Here is an 18,157-nt window from a genome sequence, read left to right on the forward strand (position 1 = left end):
AATTACAAACACTTCTGCTTCCTCAAATTGAAAAGTACACATCCTCTTCTGTTAGAAATTTTTTGATAAGAAACCAGTGGCAGTTGATTTAGTTTTCCTTTCAGGAGTATTCCAGAAGCATATGAAACAAAAAGGTCTGTGATCTAGGTAGTCCTTTCAGAATAGCAGCTGTGCTGACATTACCTTCTTGTGGTCTGGCTGGGTAGCGCGTGTGTTTTATGACTGCACTAAGAAACAGGGGTGGGAGGCTCTGATTAACACATCACAGCATGCTGACTCGTCACCCAGACCCCTCCATGTGTCTCAGGCTGCTGGGATTTCTCTTCTAAAGGGACTACAAAGCTGGTCCAGCTCGTGAAGATTTTTCCCCCATAATATCTGTCATGTTGGTTTGCACAAATTCTTCTCAGTACGGAGTTAGAGACGCTCCTGTACCAGAAGCAGAAGGGAAGATAACTGTTCATACTGTTCCTCAAAGGGCTTTGTAGGAGAGAGCAGAAAGGCAGGAGTTCTCAGCTCTGAAAATTTAGGTTGCTTACCCTCTCCCAACATTCGTGTGAATGGCTTTGGTTGGATATTAATGTTATGTTACTCTAAAATAAACCAGCTGCATTTTTTAAGTTAGCCATTCATAAGGAAGGATGTGTACTTAGGCATAAGAAGCACATCTGAAGAATTAGTTAGAATTAACTGTATATATTTTCTTTAAACTATACATATTTAGGAAAATTAACTGTAGTAAGGAAAATCAGAGAAGAGATGGAATTAATCCAAGCAAAAATCTCATTCTCCTTTGCTCATACTGAGTCCAGTGTCTGAGCCAACTCACATTCAGCCCAAGTTTGTTTATACAGCAGAACATGAACCAGAATTACTATTTTCAGATGATCTCCCGAAAATAGAGGTATAAGATCTTGCCTGTACTGCAAGAGTATTGTGGGGCCAAAGCATTTCTAGAGTACTTACATGCTCTGAAAATTGGAAATGTTAGTCTAAGAGAAAGGTCAGCCCAAGAATGCCAGTGCTTTATTAATGTGGTTTCTCCCTCTCCCTCTCCTTCTCCCTCTCCCTCTCCCTCTCTCTCTCTGGCTGAAATATTTTTCAAAGAGAAGTTTATTACTTCTCAGGTCTACTGTTTCATTTGAACACAATGCAGGGCAATGTGTTTTGTAAGCTAGATTAAAACTGTAGGTGTAGTACTGAATAAAGTCAGAGGAGACTCTCTGGTGTGAGACATGGCTCAGTAATACTCTCTGCCTTGGAAAAAAGAATCTTTTTGCACCTGACAGCTGTGCTAACTACTCTCTTTTGCTATCCCACATTTATCAGAGGGCTTGAATAATGTAATAATTGCCTATTGGAACTATTTTCAAGACTTTAAAATACATCTGATGTCAAAGTTTCTTTTTTGCTGTGGGGTGGACATAGGAATTATTTTTGCTTAGATGGCAATCAGTAGGGACTAAATGCATTATCACACAAAGATTTAAACATGACCCTCTTCAAAAGAGAGGTGGTATTTGCAGGGAGTCTCTTCCTCATCAGCAAAAATTAAATTTAGTTTTGGAAAATTGCAATCTGTTTAAATCATATTTTTTTCTTTATGCTGACTTATTTCTGGTTTTTCTTCCTTCTTCTTAAGAAAGTTCATTTCATTTCATCTGATTTTCCCTCTGTATCATTAACAACTCTTGTGTTTGTGTATTAATGCTGTTGCTAATCCAGGACATTAATTATGCTTTTTTTTCCCTCATCCTCATAAACCTAATAGTGGTGGCCTACTTAGGATGGGCTAATTTGAATAAGCAATTTGGCGTCCTGACTGATTTTTAGCTATGATTTAAATCAGCAAACAGGAGATCTTAATGTTTGCAGTTACTGAATTACAACCTTGTCTTGTATTTTGAACCTCTTTAACAAATGTTGATTCTCATTGACCAGATACTATTAAAACTTACTAGATTGAAATAAAAGGAGTCTTTAATATTAAAATGAATTCTTTTTGCTAAGCAAAAAGAAGAATGCATTACTGCTAGTTTATAATTCTTGTGGCTTGTACTAAGTTCTGCACAGAACAACAGTGGAATCCCATTATAATGAAGTAAATAATTTAAAACTATATGTTATTTAAATCAAAATGTAGTGCATAAATATGAAACTTTTTAAAAATAAAGTGTTTTTTCTGCCTTCTAATATCTGCAAGTTCAGAAATCTTCTTATTCTTGTGTCACATTAAAAGCACAGATAAGAAAAAGAAATGTTTCGTGCTATTTTCATGTCCCAGTTGATTTCTCAGTTTTGAGTCAGTCAGCGAATGACCAGCATTAGCACTATGAACTTAGATAAAGTGATTCTTTAGATCTGCAGAGGACTATACAACAGTTAAGAGCATGGTTAGCACTTTGATAAGCTGCAGTTCTTGTTTCTTAGCAAAAGATTTGTGCCAAGAATTTTGTCATTGAACAGCAGTGCTTAAATTTTTTCAGTAAAACACACTGCTATAAAATTTAGTTTATAAAGAGCCTTAGCATAATCTAGTAAGTCTATTTCATAAAATAGGTTGCCATCGTAGATAAATTTTATATTATTGAGAGTTGTTCTCATTCTTTTAAATTTAGCTCAAACGTATTTGAATACTTAAAAGAGCATCCAAAACCTGAAAATCTTAGTCTACACTGCTTTAGAAGAGAAGTTTGTTAGCAGGCTGTTTGGTATACAAAAACACAACATTGTTTGCTTTGTTTCTGCCAACTTTTTATGGTACCTTTCGTTTTCCCATGTGTTCTGTAGCATGGGAGGTGAAAGTTACAGAAATATTTTAAGATGTCAACATTAAGGAGTGGAACAGACCCATGCCAACAGTTGTTTTTAATGTTACTTTTGTTATATTTTACTCACAACTTGGAATTAAGCCACTGGTCTCCAAAACTCAGTTTTTCATACAGGACAGAAGCACAGATTTCTTGAAAGCTATTCTTTGGAGGTTTGCATGCTCCTCTGGACTGTGCATGCAGCTGTGCTGTGAGAACTAGAGACAACACAGGGCATTTCCTGTGATAACTAAAATCGGTGCATGTGATTGATCAATAAACTTTAACTGAACTCAGAGAATATACTTCTTTTGTAGCAACATAATTTTTCTGATTTCAGCAGGACCAAGCACAAGACCTTTTAGACTTAACAGAGAACATTCTCTCCTATCTGGAGTAAAAGTTTTTTTCACTGCAGTCAGATGCTCCTTACTTTGTGTACTTCTGAATTCACTGTGGCAGCTCAGTGAGATTACTTGAGAAGCAAAGTTGCTTCACTTTTGGAGCTTTAGCTGCAATATTTGCTTGGAAACAAATGCCAAATATATTTTTCTTTCTTTTTTATTAGCATGTATGTTTTATGTCTCTAAGGTTTTCCATTTCCATTCTGAATTAAGGATAGATGTTCAAAATAATACATCAAGGCAATACTGGTTTTGTGTGAGACTGTTTTTGGGGTTTTTTTGGAGTATTTGGTGGGTTGCTAAAACCAAATGGGAAAATGCAGCAAAGGAATTAGCATTTTTATACTTGCTTTGTATTTAGATATTTGTTTAGTCTTAAAAACGAGAAACTCATTCCTGAGGGAAAGATTATTATTCACAACACAAAGGGTACAACAAAAACTTTTTTCTACCAGAAAAGAAAGCATGGTTGGGGTTGGAAGGGACCTCTAGAGGATATCCTGCCCAGCCTCCCTGCTCAAGTAGAGCCCCCTAAAGCAAGTTCAGGACCATGCCACACAGTTTTTCAAGATCTCCAGTGATGGAGATTCTGCAATCTCTCCGGGTAACCTGTGCCCAGGTCACCCTCACAGTAAAAAAATAGTGTTGCCTGATATTCAGGCTCCCTGAAACTCCTTTGTTTCTGTTTATACCAATTGCCTCTGGTCCTGTCACTGGGCATCACTGGAAAGAAGCTGGCTCTGTCTTCTTGCAGTCTCCCTTCAGATATTTATATGCCTTGATATGTTCTCCTCTTCAGCATTCTCCTTTCCAGGCTGAAAAGTCCCAGTTCTCTTGGCCTGTCTCACAGCAGAGGTGCTTTATCACCCTTGTGGGTCTTTGCTGGCCTCATGCCAGCTTTCTTTAAAAAGTTAAAGTTTTAGATGCAGAAACAGAAATAACAGTTTAAAACTATTCCAGCCTATTTCATGTACTCTTGATTTGTCTTCCAGCAATTCATGGAGAACACCAGCGTAACTGCTTGTTACAATGAACTGGTTCAAATAGAACACGGGGAAGTGCGATCTCAGTTCAAATTACGGTATGTAGAGGTGTGAGAAACTGCAAACGCCAACCTCTTGGTCTAAACAATTGCATCATGTTATTTTCTGCTTCTTCCCAGCTAAGCATTTGTGTGCCTTGCATCTATATGTTAACTAATGCACTACTCTTCTCTATTTCCTCCTTCTGTGTTTTTGTAAAGGACAAACTCAGTGCCTTAGTAACTGTGGTACCCTGAGAAATCTTGGTCAGTGTAGGTGTGGGCTGTGAATTTAAGTGACGGTAAAACTTTATAAAGTCATCCTTGATCTCGTGTGTCTGAGCTTTCATATTAGGAGGCTTGAACTGAATGCAATCTTGATTCAGCTCTGCGTTTTTATTTTCTTTCTTGGCCAAGACTCAGCAGGCCAGGAGCACAGTTTTCTATGTTATCGAGAAGTTAAATGGGGCTCATTCCCACTTTTGCACTTTTTCCCCACATTGCACTTTTTCCTTAATGTGACTAATTTTGTATTTAGTATCGGTGCTTTTGCATGCATGTAGATATTTTTGCAATGCAACCATATGAAACTATAGGAAAGAAATGCAGAGAAAGAGCTGTTCTCTCTGTGGCATAAATTAATTCGAGTTCCATCTACAGAAAATACTATCACTTTTCTACAGGTTTCAGTGTCTCTGTTTCACAAGTTGATTTTTTCTAAGATTTCTTTGCAAACTGATACTAAAGTGACTTTATATTTTGAGTGATTGCATATTCATGCACACAAACTGCAATGACGGTAGAATTCCAGGGAAAAAAATTGGATTTTGGTTTACACAATTTTAATAGTTGTTTTCTAAAACTCAGCAAGAATGTCTTCCCCTTACCTCTGTCTTATTAGAGAAATGCCATTAAAAACTAATCAGAGCCGATCCTGGTTATGGCATTCAGGTATAATTTTTTTTTTCATTTGTGTGGTTTAATTAAGTGGGGAAAAGAGTGCTGCACTGCACATCTGTGCTGCTAGGTGATTATCTGGGGGTCTTCTAAACAGCTTTGTGAAAGTGAAAGGGAAGAGAATACAGAAAGTTCGTTGATAGAATTAAACTCAGGATATGTCACGTGTTCAGACAAAAGAGAAATGTGATGAAAAAGTAGCATCAGCCCCAGAGAGAAGTAAATGAGATCATGTCAGTGGTCAGAAGTAGCTTTCCATTCCTAGCACAGACTCCACTTTTCCACATAGCTGGTTCTGGTTGGAAACTTGGTTGGACATCTGTGTGCTAATTAAAGGGGATATGGGCCATTTAAACTTGTAATTTTGCTGGCTTACTTGCCAGATCAATTGAAAATACTAAGGCTTGAATAGTGCAGACATATCTGTGTGTTTTCTTACAGAAAGTCTATGTAATTACATTTGTTAGCAGCTGATGTACCAGACAGGCATCTATCACTGAGACAAATTAGTTCCTTCACACAGCACAAAAATCACACTTGGAAACCAGCTTGAATTGCTAGAAAATCACATATAAAATTACACTCCAAGCTCCTTTTATTATATGAGCAGAAACACTTCTGTCATCTTCTGTACAAAATACTTTTTCCCCACAAACCTTCATCCACATGGTTGCATGTCTGTGTTTCTGCATATGTCTCTTTGTGTATCCTATTTTGTTTTGAGTTACTTCTACAATAAGCAGAAGTAGTAATGTCCTGTATTTCTTAATTCTCTAGTCAGTGGTACTAATTCAAACCCTGATATGCAGCCTGGAAGCAAGAGGTTTCTTTTAGGTAATAACTGTGTACAGGAATATTTATGCATGGTGCATTTTAGCTCCCTGAAATGAGAATTATGTAGAAGAGAATTAGTTTGTCTTCAGACCAAATCAAAGACAAGGCACTGATGTCTATCAAAGCAAGTATGACTAAGTTGTTTCTTCCAGTTCTCACTCTTCTGGGCCATGGCAGGGTCTTGGAACTACATGATCTTCATGTCCCTTCCAACCCAAATCATTCTATGATTCTATGAGATATACATTTTTCCCTAATATTGGAAGCGTATATTAATTTTAATGCCATCCTGTGTAAGTCGTAATATAAGCAATTTGAATTCTGTACCAAGAAGGTAAGGCTTTTGTTTTCCTGCATTAGTTCAAGGATAGCCCTGAAAATAATAGGCAAAAAAGATCATCTGGGTCCTGAAAGATGAGGATGTATGGAAATCAAGTCACTGCATTATTATTTGAAAGAAGGAAAATTGGTAATTTTTTTATTAGAACTTTGAGATGGATCAAATTGTTTCCTTTAACTGTGTTGTATTACAGTTTCTTTGATAGTGCCAACCTACTTGCTGTACTATAAAACTTTGTCTATATGTGCTGTCATGATTTTTGTGCTTCCAATCTTTAATGATCACAGAACTTTCTGATGTAATAGTAGTGTGTTATTTTACTGCTAATTGTTCATTCCTGCTGTTCAGAGCATGTGTGTAGATACAAATGTACTCTTAAGATGCTGCAGCACCTATGAGCACATTTACAATGTAATCTGCAGTAAAAGCACGTTAACAACAGGGATGTCTGAGGCTGGATGTTCTGAAAAAGTCATAATAAAGATTGTGGCGTGGTCTAGTCAAAACAACTGCTATTTTGTGGTTCATCTATCAATAAGTACAATTTAATCATGTATTTATAGTGAACAAAATGTTCTAACAATAAAACTAATGTGCTAATCATTTGCTACTTGCAGGGCTTGTAATGCAGTGTTTACGGCATTAGACCATTGTCAGGAGGCTGTAGAAATAACCAGTGAAGATCACGTCATTCAGGTAGGGGGGGAAATGTTAACTGTTTTATAGAATTTGAAAAGAGGGACCCCAAAAAGATCTTGGGTCAGTAGTTCCTGTTCTATATCAATATTTTAGTTTTGTTGCCCATTAGAAAGTCTTGTGCAATGAACTGCTTAATTTCTGATTGCTGCACACTGATGCCTGCTGAATTTATAAGACATTTCCTTCTGTAACTTCATTGAAATTACCGCTTTCGGTAATGTTGTTTCTGGTAAAACCTGCATTCATTCTCTTTCTGTGCCTTCTGATAGATTACATATTGCCTTCTCTTACTTGAATAAAATGTTTCACCATTACACAGTATTTTTATATGAGAAACACTGAATTGTAGGGATGTGTGGTTGTGGCTTTAGCATATAACTTTTCACACTTTGGTACTTACATATAACTTACTAGTTTTTAAATAAGTTTTTTTTTAATATTGTCCTAATGTGCCTTTGTTTTGGCAGTATGTTAATCCAGCCTTTGAACGGATGATGGGGTACTGCAAGGGAGAACTTATTGGCAAGGAGCTTACTGAACTACCTAAAAGTGATAAAAACTCTGCAGATCTTTTGGACAACATAAACACATTTATTAAAAAAGGAAAGGTAATCAAATATGACAAACTCTTGTGAAATCACTATAGAGTTCTATTCTGATTGGTTTTATTGCTGTAGGTTTAAGAACACTAGATGTATTCTTCATGAGTACACATATAAGACCAGAATTGTGTTTCTCAGATGTCTAAGCACAACAGCCCATGCCAAAGACAAGTGACTACAGATATCATTAGCTTTGCTTTTAGGATCTGACTGAACTCCTACTGATTTGCTGGCTTAAGGTCAGTATCAGAATGTTTTCTGTGTTTCTGTTTTGCTTAGAGCCCATGGAGCTTTTCTTAGATGCAATGTAACAGTTTGTCCCTCAGTCAGTCTCTCAGGTGGCTGAATCATCCAACTAAAACGTGTAACTTCTGTCAAACAGCAGAGCCTTGGTGATTGTGTACTTAAAGCACCAAAATGTATTGGCACCCAGTGGGGTGCCAATTGCTTTCCTAATAACTACGGTTAGAATGTCTGCAGTGCACTGTGAACTCCTGTCCTTAAGGCGATGGGCCTGGCAATATGACATGCAACAGTCTCTTGTCCCATCTCCCCTGGCTTGCAGAAATACCTGTCGCCCTTCCCTGTCTCACATTCTGCTTCAAGACCTTTGGGGAGTTCTTGAGCCTTTGAGTCATGTCCAGCAGTGATCTGAGCTTTGTGAGTCACTGTCTGCAGGTCCACCTTGGTTCATTAGCAATACCTACAGGCCACTCCTGCTGTGCTCCTCCTCATTTTTATGGGCTGCCCTGCAGCTAGCACTGTTCTGTTCAAAGGTATCTTCTACCCCCTCTCCTGCTTCATCCTACCCTGCTGCCAGGTAGTTCCCCCCTTAAGATATTTCCTCTTTGAGGTTAGTTGAAGGACAAATTTAGATCAAGGATTTCTGAAGTTTAGTATATATATCGCATGGCAACTGACAACTTCAAAGCTGAATGGTGTTCAGGCTTATTTCTGCTGGTGCCAAAGGATATCCGCTGGATGTGTTGCAGTCACTGACCCTTATGGTGGCACCTAGCAAGAATGTTTGTCACCTCTTTAACTAGATGATACCTACAGTTCCTTGTAAAAATTGTAAAGTTCCTTGTAAAAAATACCTTCTCCCAAGAGGAACATAATTATACTCTCCTTATGTTAGTTAAAGATGCTGCTCTCCATTGGGTGAATAGGTGCTGCTCACTCTCTCTGTAATACTTGAGAGTACATTAATTTTATACAATTTTTAAAAATACAACTATGAAATAAAAATAATTATTTAATACATAAGAACTATGCAGTAATAAACAAGTATTTGACTGCAAGCTATGTATGCTCAGATGCTGTCTCTGTTTTGTGTGTTTCTTTAGGAATGGCAAGGAGTTTACTATGCAAGAAGGAAATCAGGGGACAGTATCCAGCAGCATGTGAAGATAACACCTGTGGTCGGTCAAGGAGGGTAACTAGCTTGTCCGGAACATAATTGCTTTCTGGGTTTTAGGGCCTTCTCTCTGCTTTCTGCATCTGTAAGTTTGACATGAACCTCCGTGTATTTAGCAACTGGGAAACCTCCGTGTTTGTGTGTGTGCTTGTACGTGTTCCCAGCTTCGCAGTTTAGAACAGACACATTGCCAAATTCTGCTCCCAGATTTGCAGAATTCCTGGACCGACAGAAGTATCAGGTGTCCTGCAACAAAAACCTCAATGTCACACTGAAGGACTGCTTGTCACACAGTTGTCTTGCTGGTGTTGGGCTTGGTATCTGTTTTCCTAAGGGCTTAGAGATCTCTCCTTTAGAAAATAGTAACGTATCAATTCACTTCTGTCTTTACGATGTGATGGAGTAACAAGTGATAATTTCTGTTGTTAGGAAAATAAGACACTTTGTGTCCCTCAAAAGACTGCATTGTACCAATGAAAACAACAAGCAGGTATTGTATTTCTTTCATGTGATAATTTTCATAGCTTTTAGTGAATGATATTTTTTGGCTTATAAATTTTTCCAAGAAGATGTGACCTATATTGTCGATGAGATTCTCACTGATTGTTGGAGCAAGCAAGAAAATTTCAACATTTGCTTGTATTAGTCTCTGTTTGTAGGACTCCTGAGGAAGACCATCTTTCATTTCTGGAGCATGGGCATGACAGTTGAGTCCATGATACTGTGGAGCAATACAGGTCACAGTTCAAAGGGAGCTCAGGGCCTGTTTTGTAGGGCTGCTCTTGCCAGTCTGATCTGCTGTACTTACGCCAACTAATGATCCGTGCTGAGTGGCCCCAAGGTTTGATAAGTGTGGTACTTTTATGAAGTGCAGCCCTCATGCTGGCCCTGAGGCTTCCCACACCTGCCAGAACAGGTGCTGTGGAAGGGTGCTACTCAAGCCACAACCCCAGTAAACCAGCAGCAGTGGCAGAGCTGGGTCGCTGCAGTCCAGACACAAATCTACACCAGCTACCCCTACAACAAACCTGATAGTGTGGGGAGCTGTTTGCTGTCATCTTCTGCTGGCTTCCTCCCTCTGATGGTGTCTGAGGCAAATGATCATATCACATACTTGGCTCCAGAAGTATTCTAGTAAGTGCCATGTTGAGTAAAGAAGTCTAGACTTCTGTGAGCAAAGGAGCGAAGCCTGTCTTTGGCATGTGGTCTCTAGGGGTGAGCTAGAGAGTGGCTGGAAACATTTTAGACTGAGCACGTGCTCTGTAAATAGGATATGTTTCCATGTCATTTAGGAGAGGGGTTATGTATCTTGTTTTATTTAGAATTTTACGTGCTTTTATCTGTCATGTGGGTAAAGACACTTAGGCATGAAAAGTATTTAGAAAGTCACTAGTATGCCCTTTCTTCAGTAGAACAATACTGAATATTAACACATTACTGGAAAACCACTACTTCTAGAAGAATTTCATAGGCGGTAGCATTTGACTGTTGAAACCATCCTCCTTGCACAAGTTTTTGTGGAGGTAGGTAGGAACAAATCAAGGAGAACTCTGCATAATTCTTGGAAGAAATTTCCATGTCCGTCATTGAAAAATAAGATTGATAGTATTTTAAACTGACTTCATCTTTGAACTAAACCATGTGTTTTAGTATTAGCGGCAAAATATCATTTACAGTCATAGGATGTTTTAAAATGCTCAGGCTAGAGTGCAACAGAGTTTTATAAAAGCAGTGATAAAGTTGCATGCATTTTTAATTCATTGTTTAAACCTCATACCTGTTGTTTCATTTATAGCTGCTTTGATGTTGATTTGCAAGTAAGACATAATCTAAAGGCTTTTTCTGTATTATATACGCAACTGAAGGACTGGTACAGGGAGGCATATATATGATACTCAGTGCAAGATAATAAGTATTACAAATTTGTACCCATATGTAAAAAATAGCAGTAGGAATATAAGAAAAAAAGTAATTTTTTTTGTCCTTCTTTGCCCTGTAGATTGCACTGCTTATACCAGTAAGAATCATGCAATCACAGATTGATTTGACTGGAAAAGCACCTTAAAGATCACCTAGTTTCAATCCCCTTGTCACAGGCAGGATCACCTTCCACTAGAATAGGTTGTTCAGAGCCAAACCCAAGCTGGCCTTGAACTTCCAGGGACAGGACATCCACAGCTCCTCTGGGGAACCTGTTCCAGTGTCTCACCACCCTCAAAGTAAGGAATTTCTTCCTGATAGCTAGTTGAAACTTACTTACTCTCTTTCAGTTTAAAACCATTGCCTCTTGTCCTATCACCAAACACTCTTGTAAAATTTTCTTTTATTTTCTTGTAGGCCCCTTTAGTAATTGGAAGGTGTTAAGTGACCTCCCAGAGTCTTCTTTTCTGCAAACTGAACAACCCCAACTCTCTCATCCTTTTCACATAAGAGAGGTGCCACAGCTGTCTGGTCAGTTCTGTGGCCCTTCTCTGGATCTGCTCCTGCAGGTTCATGTCTTATGCTGGAGGCCCCTCCGGAGGTGCTGTGGCCCCTCAGGCAGTTGTGACATCGCAAAGCTGGCTGTCATCAGTCAGCCTGATGCAGGTGCACCTGGTCCCACTGGCTGTGTCCCTGACAGGGATGTGAGTAATCCTGGCCCCAGTGCAGAGCCCCAGGGAGCACCACCCGGCGCTCCTCTCCACCCAGACTCCTGGCCATTGGCCATAACTCTTGAAGCAGGTTCCTGAAGAGGCCTAAGTCTGTTCTCCTGAGGTCCATGGTAGTGAGTTTACTGTGTGCCCTCATCAATGCCCTGAGGAGGATCTTGTACTCCTTCATGATTGCTGCAGCCCATGCTGCCCTTGAACTTCACGTGCCCCATAAGCCTCTCCTTATTAATGAGAAAAAGGGAAATTAGGAAACAAGGACTTGTGTCCACAGCAACATTCATATTCTCCTGTACTGCTGGAAAGTATCATCCATTCCTGTCTTTTTAATACTGGTTCATGAGAAGCTAATAAATTGAGCACTATAGACCTGGGAAGATTTACACATTTAGTGATCCCAGGGAATATGGCCTTCAAAAGGTTCTCCACAGATACAGAGGTCCGCCACAAAGGTTAAAGACTGCAGCCTAACAGAAAGTATGGTCTGTGGAGATTTTACGTCCCTTGGGGAAAAAATAAGGTGTGTTTGATAGAACTATGCAATTGTTGTTTCACTTCTGTCACAGAAATATCTCATGCCTGTAGGAGATCCTGGACAATGCAGTTTTCCTAATGTCCATGCTTTAATACTTGCAGCAGTAGAACTTCTTCTTAGACTAAAAAATAGGGTTCCTTTTCAAGCTACAGATAAATCTTTATGGAAGGATAAAAGGAAATCAAATTAAATATTTACTTAAGTTGCAGAGCAGTAAAAGTTGTCATAGTTCTAATTTTGATGTCAAATGTCTAATGTTTCACTAAATCAATATAATTTTAAACATCTTGATCTCAGCATTCAGACAGTACATGTTGACTTCAAAACATCCTTACATCATTACACCATTACACATTTCCACCTTAAAAAAAGTATATGTGTTTTTTGCCAGTACCAACATCCTCTGTAAGGGATATCAGAGACCACTGGAACCTTCATGTATTTCCATGCCAGATTTATCACATAGAAAAACCTAGCATGTTAAATTTATGCATGGAAAAAAAAATACCTAAAAGAGCATTAAGCATTCTTACAGTGAAGATTTATGAATGAGGATTGAGTTTCATCTGACTATTCCCGTGTGCTAAGCCTAGGTAATTATTAATGCTGCCATTGTCAATTTGAGACCTGGCAGGATAGTGTCCAGTGTTTTCACATTCATAAATTTACAAGAGAGGTGTTGTTTCTTTCAAGAACATATTGACCCAAGATTAACTGTGTAGCTGCCCTCATAACTTACCTTACATGGCTCTTTCAGGACATGCCGCAGAAGGGGAAGAGAAGTATTCAGAACAGAAATGTGGTTTATTTTTTTAGTAAAGCACTTGGAGGACTGTGACTATGTTTCTGCCAGTTGTGCAGTAGAAAGAGATATATCCATTGGCTTTGAAAGAAGCCCCAGTGAGGCCAGAACAAGCAGTTCAGATGCCTTTTGTCACTGTACCATATTTGATGAGATTTCCTTAACCTTGCTCTGTTTGGATGAGATTATTTCTCTGAGAGTTTCTACATGGTCACAAGAGAGGTGTTGAAGCTTTTAAAATTTTTTTGGATGAAGAGTCAGTTCTTACACTCCCTGAACAAGAATTATATGGAGCAATGACAAAGGGTTTCCCTTTCTTATTTTTTTTTTAATTCGTTACAAAAAGCCATGCCTGAATTTTGAAAGAAGAAAATTTCCATTTTCTTCTCTTCTCCTTTCACTGTCTGTCTCTCCCCCTCATAGCAGAAAGGAAGAAACAAAAGAAATCTGTGCAAGAATGGCAGAATGACAGAAAAGAGAATTTGTATCACTCTTTTCCTTTCTTTCCTGAATAATCCTCATGAGGACCCTGCAGCATGCACAGTCACAAACTGATACAGACCAGTAAGAGCACACAAGCACAACCTTGTCATACTCTCCTTTTAACTGATAGGTTGCAGCCATGGACTTCATGCTTCCATGTAATCTAGTGCTTTGCTACAGGCAGGTGATGGATTTGGTGAGAGCAACCAGTCACCATATGACAGTAATGGACTCCTAAATATTATGTGTACTGAATAATTTGTAATTACAGTGTAAAGCACTGACAATTATTCATCTGAAGTAAGAGGGTATGTGTATCTTCTCTAGTGACTGCAGTAAAAAAGTAAGCATTATTCCTAGTAAGCATTATTTCTAGTCTTTCTCTGTGACTCCGTTAGCTATACTTATATACATCTTACACCAATTTTCAAGAAATAACTTGAGGAACTGCCATTTCTGGTCAGCTCTCCTATCAACAGCAAAACACTTTCTTCTAATCACACAGCAAAGGAGAGTGGTGAGGTGATTAGCAGGTATTAAACTGTCATGAACTGGACAGTACTTTTGTTTTTGAGAAGAATGAAAAAGTAGAGGAACATTTAATCTCTGTTACTGCAGACCAAGCAATAGCTGTAAATTTTAATATATGGAAATATCCTATCTAAATTCTAAGAAAGCTTGAAATACCTACTATTGGAGCTACCTAAAATGTTTCAGAAGAACAAAGAATTAAGATTCCATGCCTAATTATTAATTCATGAGAATGATTTAAAACTACTTGAAAATAAAGGTCTGATGAATGACAACTACCTCTACACCTTGTTTCGTGGAGAATAGTTTTTAAAACTGAGTTTTTTGAAGTCCAGTTTATCAGTTATCCATGAAAGGATGCATTCAAAATTAGTGTCAATAGTTCTAAGAAAAATATTTTTAAAGGACAAAAAATAAGTTGTCGGTTTTATTTTATTCTTTCAGGTTCATATGCAACTTGCACTTAAAACAGTACCTAAATGAGTATCAGTTCTCTTGTAAACACAGGCATTAAACGGGAATTCAGTACATAAAAGCACTTGTATCTATGATTTTCTGCATGGCCTATCTGTTTGCTTTCATATTATTCCTCACATCTAATTACACCTGAAGAAGAGTCTTAGCCAAACAATTTTTTTTAGATAGCTGAATGGAAAATACTGAATATGGACAGTGTTGAATGCAGCCTGTTTAAAGTTTTTTGTATTCTTTTTTCTTACATATATGTTTTACTCTTATCTCCAGCTCTACAAGAGTCACCGTGAGGATAAGCACACAGGAGACAATTCGCAGTCAGGTTAGAATATTACCCTTTACCTCTACATTCCTCTGTGCTGGGGGCTGTGTCGGGGTTCTCTGCTAGAATGAATTGTTGTGTCTTCCCCCTGTCCGGTCAGTGGTCAGAGCTGATGGCCAAGGACAGATGCCAGCTGCCTCTGATACCACACCATGAATTGGACTTGTAATCATCAATAATTGAGTCTCCTGTGCAGACCTCTTGCTGTGCATTTGAAGTTCACTGTTTGTTCCTGTGGCTGGTGTACCTTGGCACCTCTTTGTGTTTGAAATGTGGAATGTGCTGATTTGTGCCAGCGCACCTGCCACAATGTGTCAGCAGGCCATTGGTTTGGCCCCAGCACAGGCTAAGACAGTTGTCTCTGAGGTGTCCAGGCCTGAGCAGCTCAGTTCCAGTCAGCACAGAGTTGCTGCAGCATGTCTGCAGCCCTTGTCTTGTGTCTTAGGTAGGTTTACTTACTCACAGACAGCACATTCCAGCACTCCTTGAGTTTTGCAGAGGTTTTGACTAGAAGTGTGGAGCATGAGGGAATAATTCCTTCCTCCAATGCTATGTAGGGTTTGGAATACCCCTTTTCCCTGAAGAAGGAGGTACTTCAGGCCACTTTTAAGCTTGTGACTCTAGTGGTCTCAGCCAGACTGATGTCTTATAATCATGAGTGAAAAGATTCTCATGCCTTGTTACCTTCTGGCACCTGAAGCCTTTCCTGCTATGAAAGGTGAGACAACATTGCTGTGCAATTTCAGGCAGCTTCTGGTTTTCACATGGGAGGAGGATATAACATCCTAAGAGCATGGGACATGACTGCTTGACATCCCCTGCTCTCTTAAGAAGCCTAAGAATACATAGAAACATCTGAGAGCTTTGTGATGCCAAATAGCAATGGGCAGGGGGAAGAGGAGACAATATGAAATTGGATGTCCTCATTCCCATTGTTGCTGCCAGAACTGATGCACAGTATGTTAAACCATTTGTTTCTGTATCCCTTTAACAAAAGCAGATTTTCTTCTTGCTGTTTCTGTCCTGCAAACAGAAAGATGAGGAAGCCCATAAATTAAGCAGGACACTTGTTACTAACACATTTATATTAGCTTGCTAATGTTTTAAGTTTGCTCATTATTGTGACAGATTTCAGCAAGCCTGGGAAGCCCCATGGTATGACACCACATTGATGACAACATTGCAGTGAAAGTAGGCAGTCTCAGAGCATGTGATGTAGGTTATCCTTCCCTGCAGTCCATGGCTGGGCTCCAAGAATAACTTTTCAGAGCCATGGGCATATACCAATATGTGACGAGCATAGAAGAGTAATCCATGTGTATCATGCTGTTTGCAGTGGTGTGAGATTTGTAACAACCTGGATGATAAGATTTTCTGCTCACCAGGTAAAGAAAAAAAATTTACGTAGGCATTTAAATATTTACAGATGAAACCACAGTATGGCAGAGAGTAGCTTTTATGCACCTGTGACTCTTTGGGTGGCGCTAGGAAAGTGTTTGACTTGCTAGTTGGTATTTAACACAAGGAAAGTTGTTTTGTCAGCTGTAGCCACTCAGAGCTATGTTTATGTGTAAATGCTTGCTCCCACTGAAGTGCCTTATGATAAAGTCATCCAAATGTTAGTGAAAGAATAAATAAAATTATTTAACATGCATTAGCTATGCCCTGCTCTTAGGTGTCAACAGAGGAAAATGCTTTCCATTTCTCCAGTTCAGACTACAACAAAGAAGACCCAAACTGTCTGTGGTAGAAAAAGAGAATTAAGACAGAAACTATTGCAGTAATTTTTAGGATGGATGAATTTTTAGTTCTGGAGAATTGTATGTTAACATTTCATTTTGCTAAAGAGAGGCTGCATACATCCTGTCTTGTGACATCATAATGAACATTCATCTTTATGTTAAGAATATCAAAATCATACTTTTGACTCTTCAAACGCTTTTATCAGCTTTTGAAAACCTGCTAGGGTCTCTGATCCTTGAGTGGCATTTTAGATACCTTGAGAATAGGTAGTATCACCACTTTCCACTCTTGGAAACAGCATAGTTGATTTTTTTTTTAAACTCCTTCCTGTCATTTTGTCCAGCATTTGAATTTGACTGGATGTGATAATTTCTCTGGCTTTAGCAAACAGTCATTTCAAGAATAAGTTTATTGCATAACTAATATTCAGAAGAACTAAATGGATTGTTTAAGAATTTTCAGCACGTTAGATTTTCCTTAAACACAGGGTATAAATATTTATTGCAAATAAAAGCAAAAGCTGTCAGAGTCTGAACCATGCTTTGGCTTTAAGAGTGTAGAGTAAGATGAGACTCTTCTCAATTGGCTAAAGTTTTAGGCAGTTAAACTCAGGCTTGTTCAGTGGTCAGAGTAGAGCAAAAAGAACTCACACAAGAGGTTCAGCCCACCTGCCTGAGACATCTCTCCTGAAGCAGGATCTCTGAAAACCTTACATGGTGGCAGCCTGCAAGACTGCTGCTTTTAGAGAGCTAAAGTTAGGTGAAGCAAGACTTCTGTTCCATAAGGCATCTTGACTTCCTTGCAAAAGACCCTTCCAGGTGACTTGAGACAAGTTGATTTAAATTGATAGACACCAAGTTCCTTGTTCTGATGTGCAGAAATTGCAGTATTTCCCCCAGTTGTGTGATATTGTTAAGGTCACTTAATTAAATTTCCAAAATTTTAGATGGATATTTTGTAGAGGCTTTACTTGATAACATTTTTAAAGCTTTTGTTTTGTACTTACAGAATCTGGTTCTTACAAGTGCAAGAACAGAAGGAAAGACTCAGTTGATGTTAAGTCAATAACATCTCAAAGTAGTGATGGTAAGGAAGCAAACTGTATGTACAATACTGTAAATATACACAAATATATATTTATAAATAAATAAAGAACAGACTTGGCTTGGGCAATAAAACTGCAGAACAAAAAAATAACCAGACAGATTCACTGCTGCTTAAACAGAGATTACTCCATTTTTTATAACTGCTGTAAAATTTCTTTCTGATGTGCAAAGTAGTGTCCCAGCATAAGTACCAGCGTTGCTATACAGTGCATGACAGTGCTGAATGCCTTCACAGGGAGGAGTGACTGTGCCAAGGGACAGAAGCAGCTTACTAAGAGTGTGTGGTGAAGCATTAATGCCACCTCTCTTAGAAAACTGCAGCTTGTGCTCCTAAACACGTATTACGGTTTATTCATGTTTAACATGAAGGAGCCTATTGCTGCTGGTTACTTGAGAGCAGTACTTCTGACCCCATTTGTGACTGCTTAC

The 18,157-nt window shown here is 38.7% G+C and overlaps 1 protein-coding gene across 1 annotated transcript in view; it reads left to right on the top strand.

Moving 5' to 3' along the window:
* Window positions 1–18,157, top strand: part of PDE8B (phosphodiesterase 8B) — a 68,034-nt gene that overhangs the window by 38,072 nt on the left and 11,805 nt on the right. The window contains exons 6-12 of the mRNA XM_054290084.1: window positions 4,207–4,295; window positions 6,984–7,062; window positions 7,533–7,673; window positions 9,014–9,102; window positions 9,514–9,574; window positions 14,828–14,879; window positions 17,631–17,708. Coding sequence (XP_054146059.1) covers window positions 4,207–4,295; window positions 6,984–7,062; window positions 7,533–7,673; window positions 9,014–9,102; window positions 9,514–9,574; window positions 14,828–14,879; window positions 17,631–17,708 — 589 coding nt within the window. The remainder of the gene's footprint in view (window positions 1–4,206; window positions 4,296–6,983; window positions 7,063–7,532; window positions 7,674–9,013; window positions 9,103–9,513; window positions 9,575–14,827; window positions 14,880–17,630; window positions 17,709–18,157) is intronic.

The sequence above is a fragment of the Melozone crissalis genome, unplaced genomic scaffold (assembly GCF_028551555.1).
Source record: "Melozone crissalis strain CALT ecotype California unplaced genomic scaffold, PUWL_Pcris_2 ptg000005l_1, whole genome shotgun sequence".
NCBI classification, from domain to species: Eukaryota; Metazoa; Chordata; class Aves; order Passeriformes; family Passerellidae; genus Melozone; species Melozone crissalis.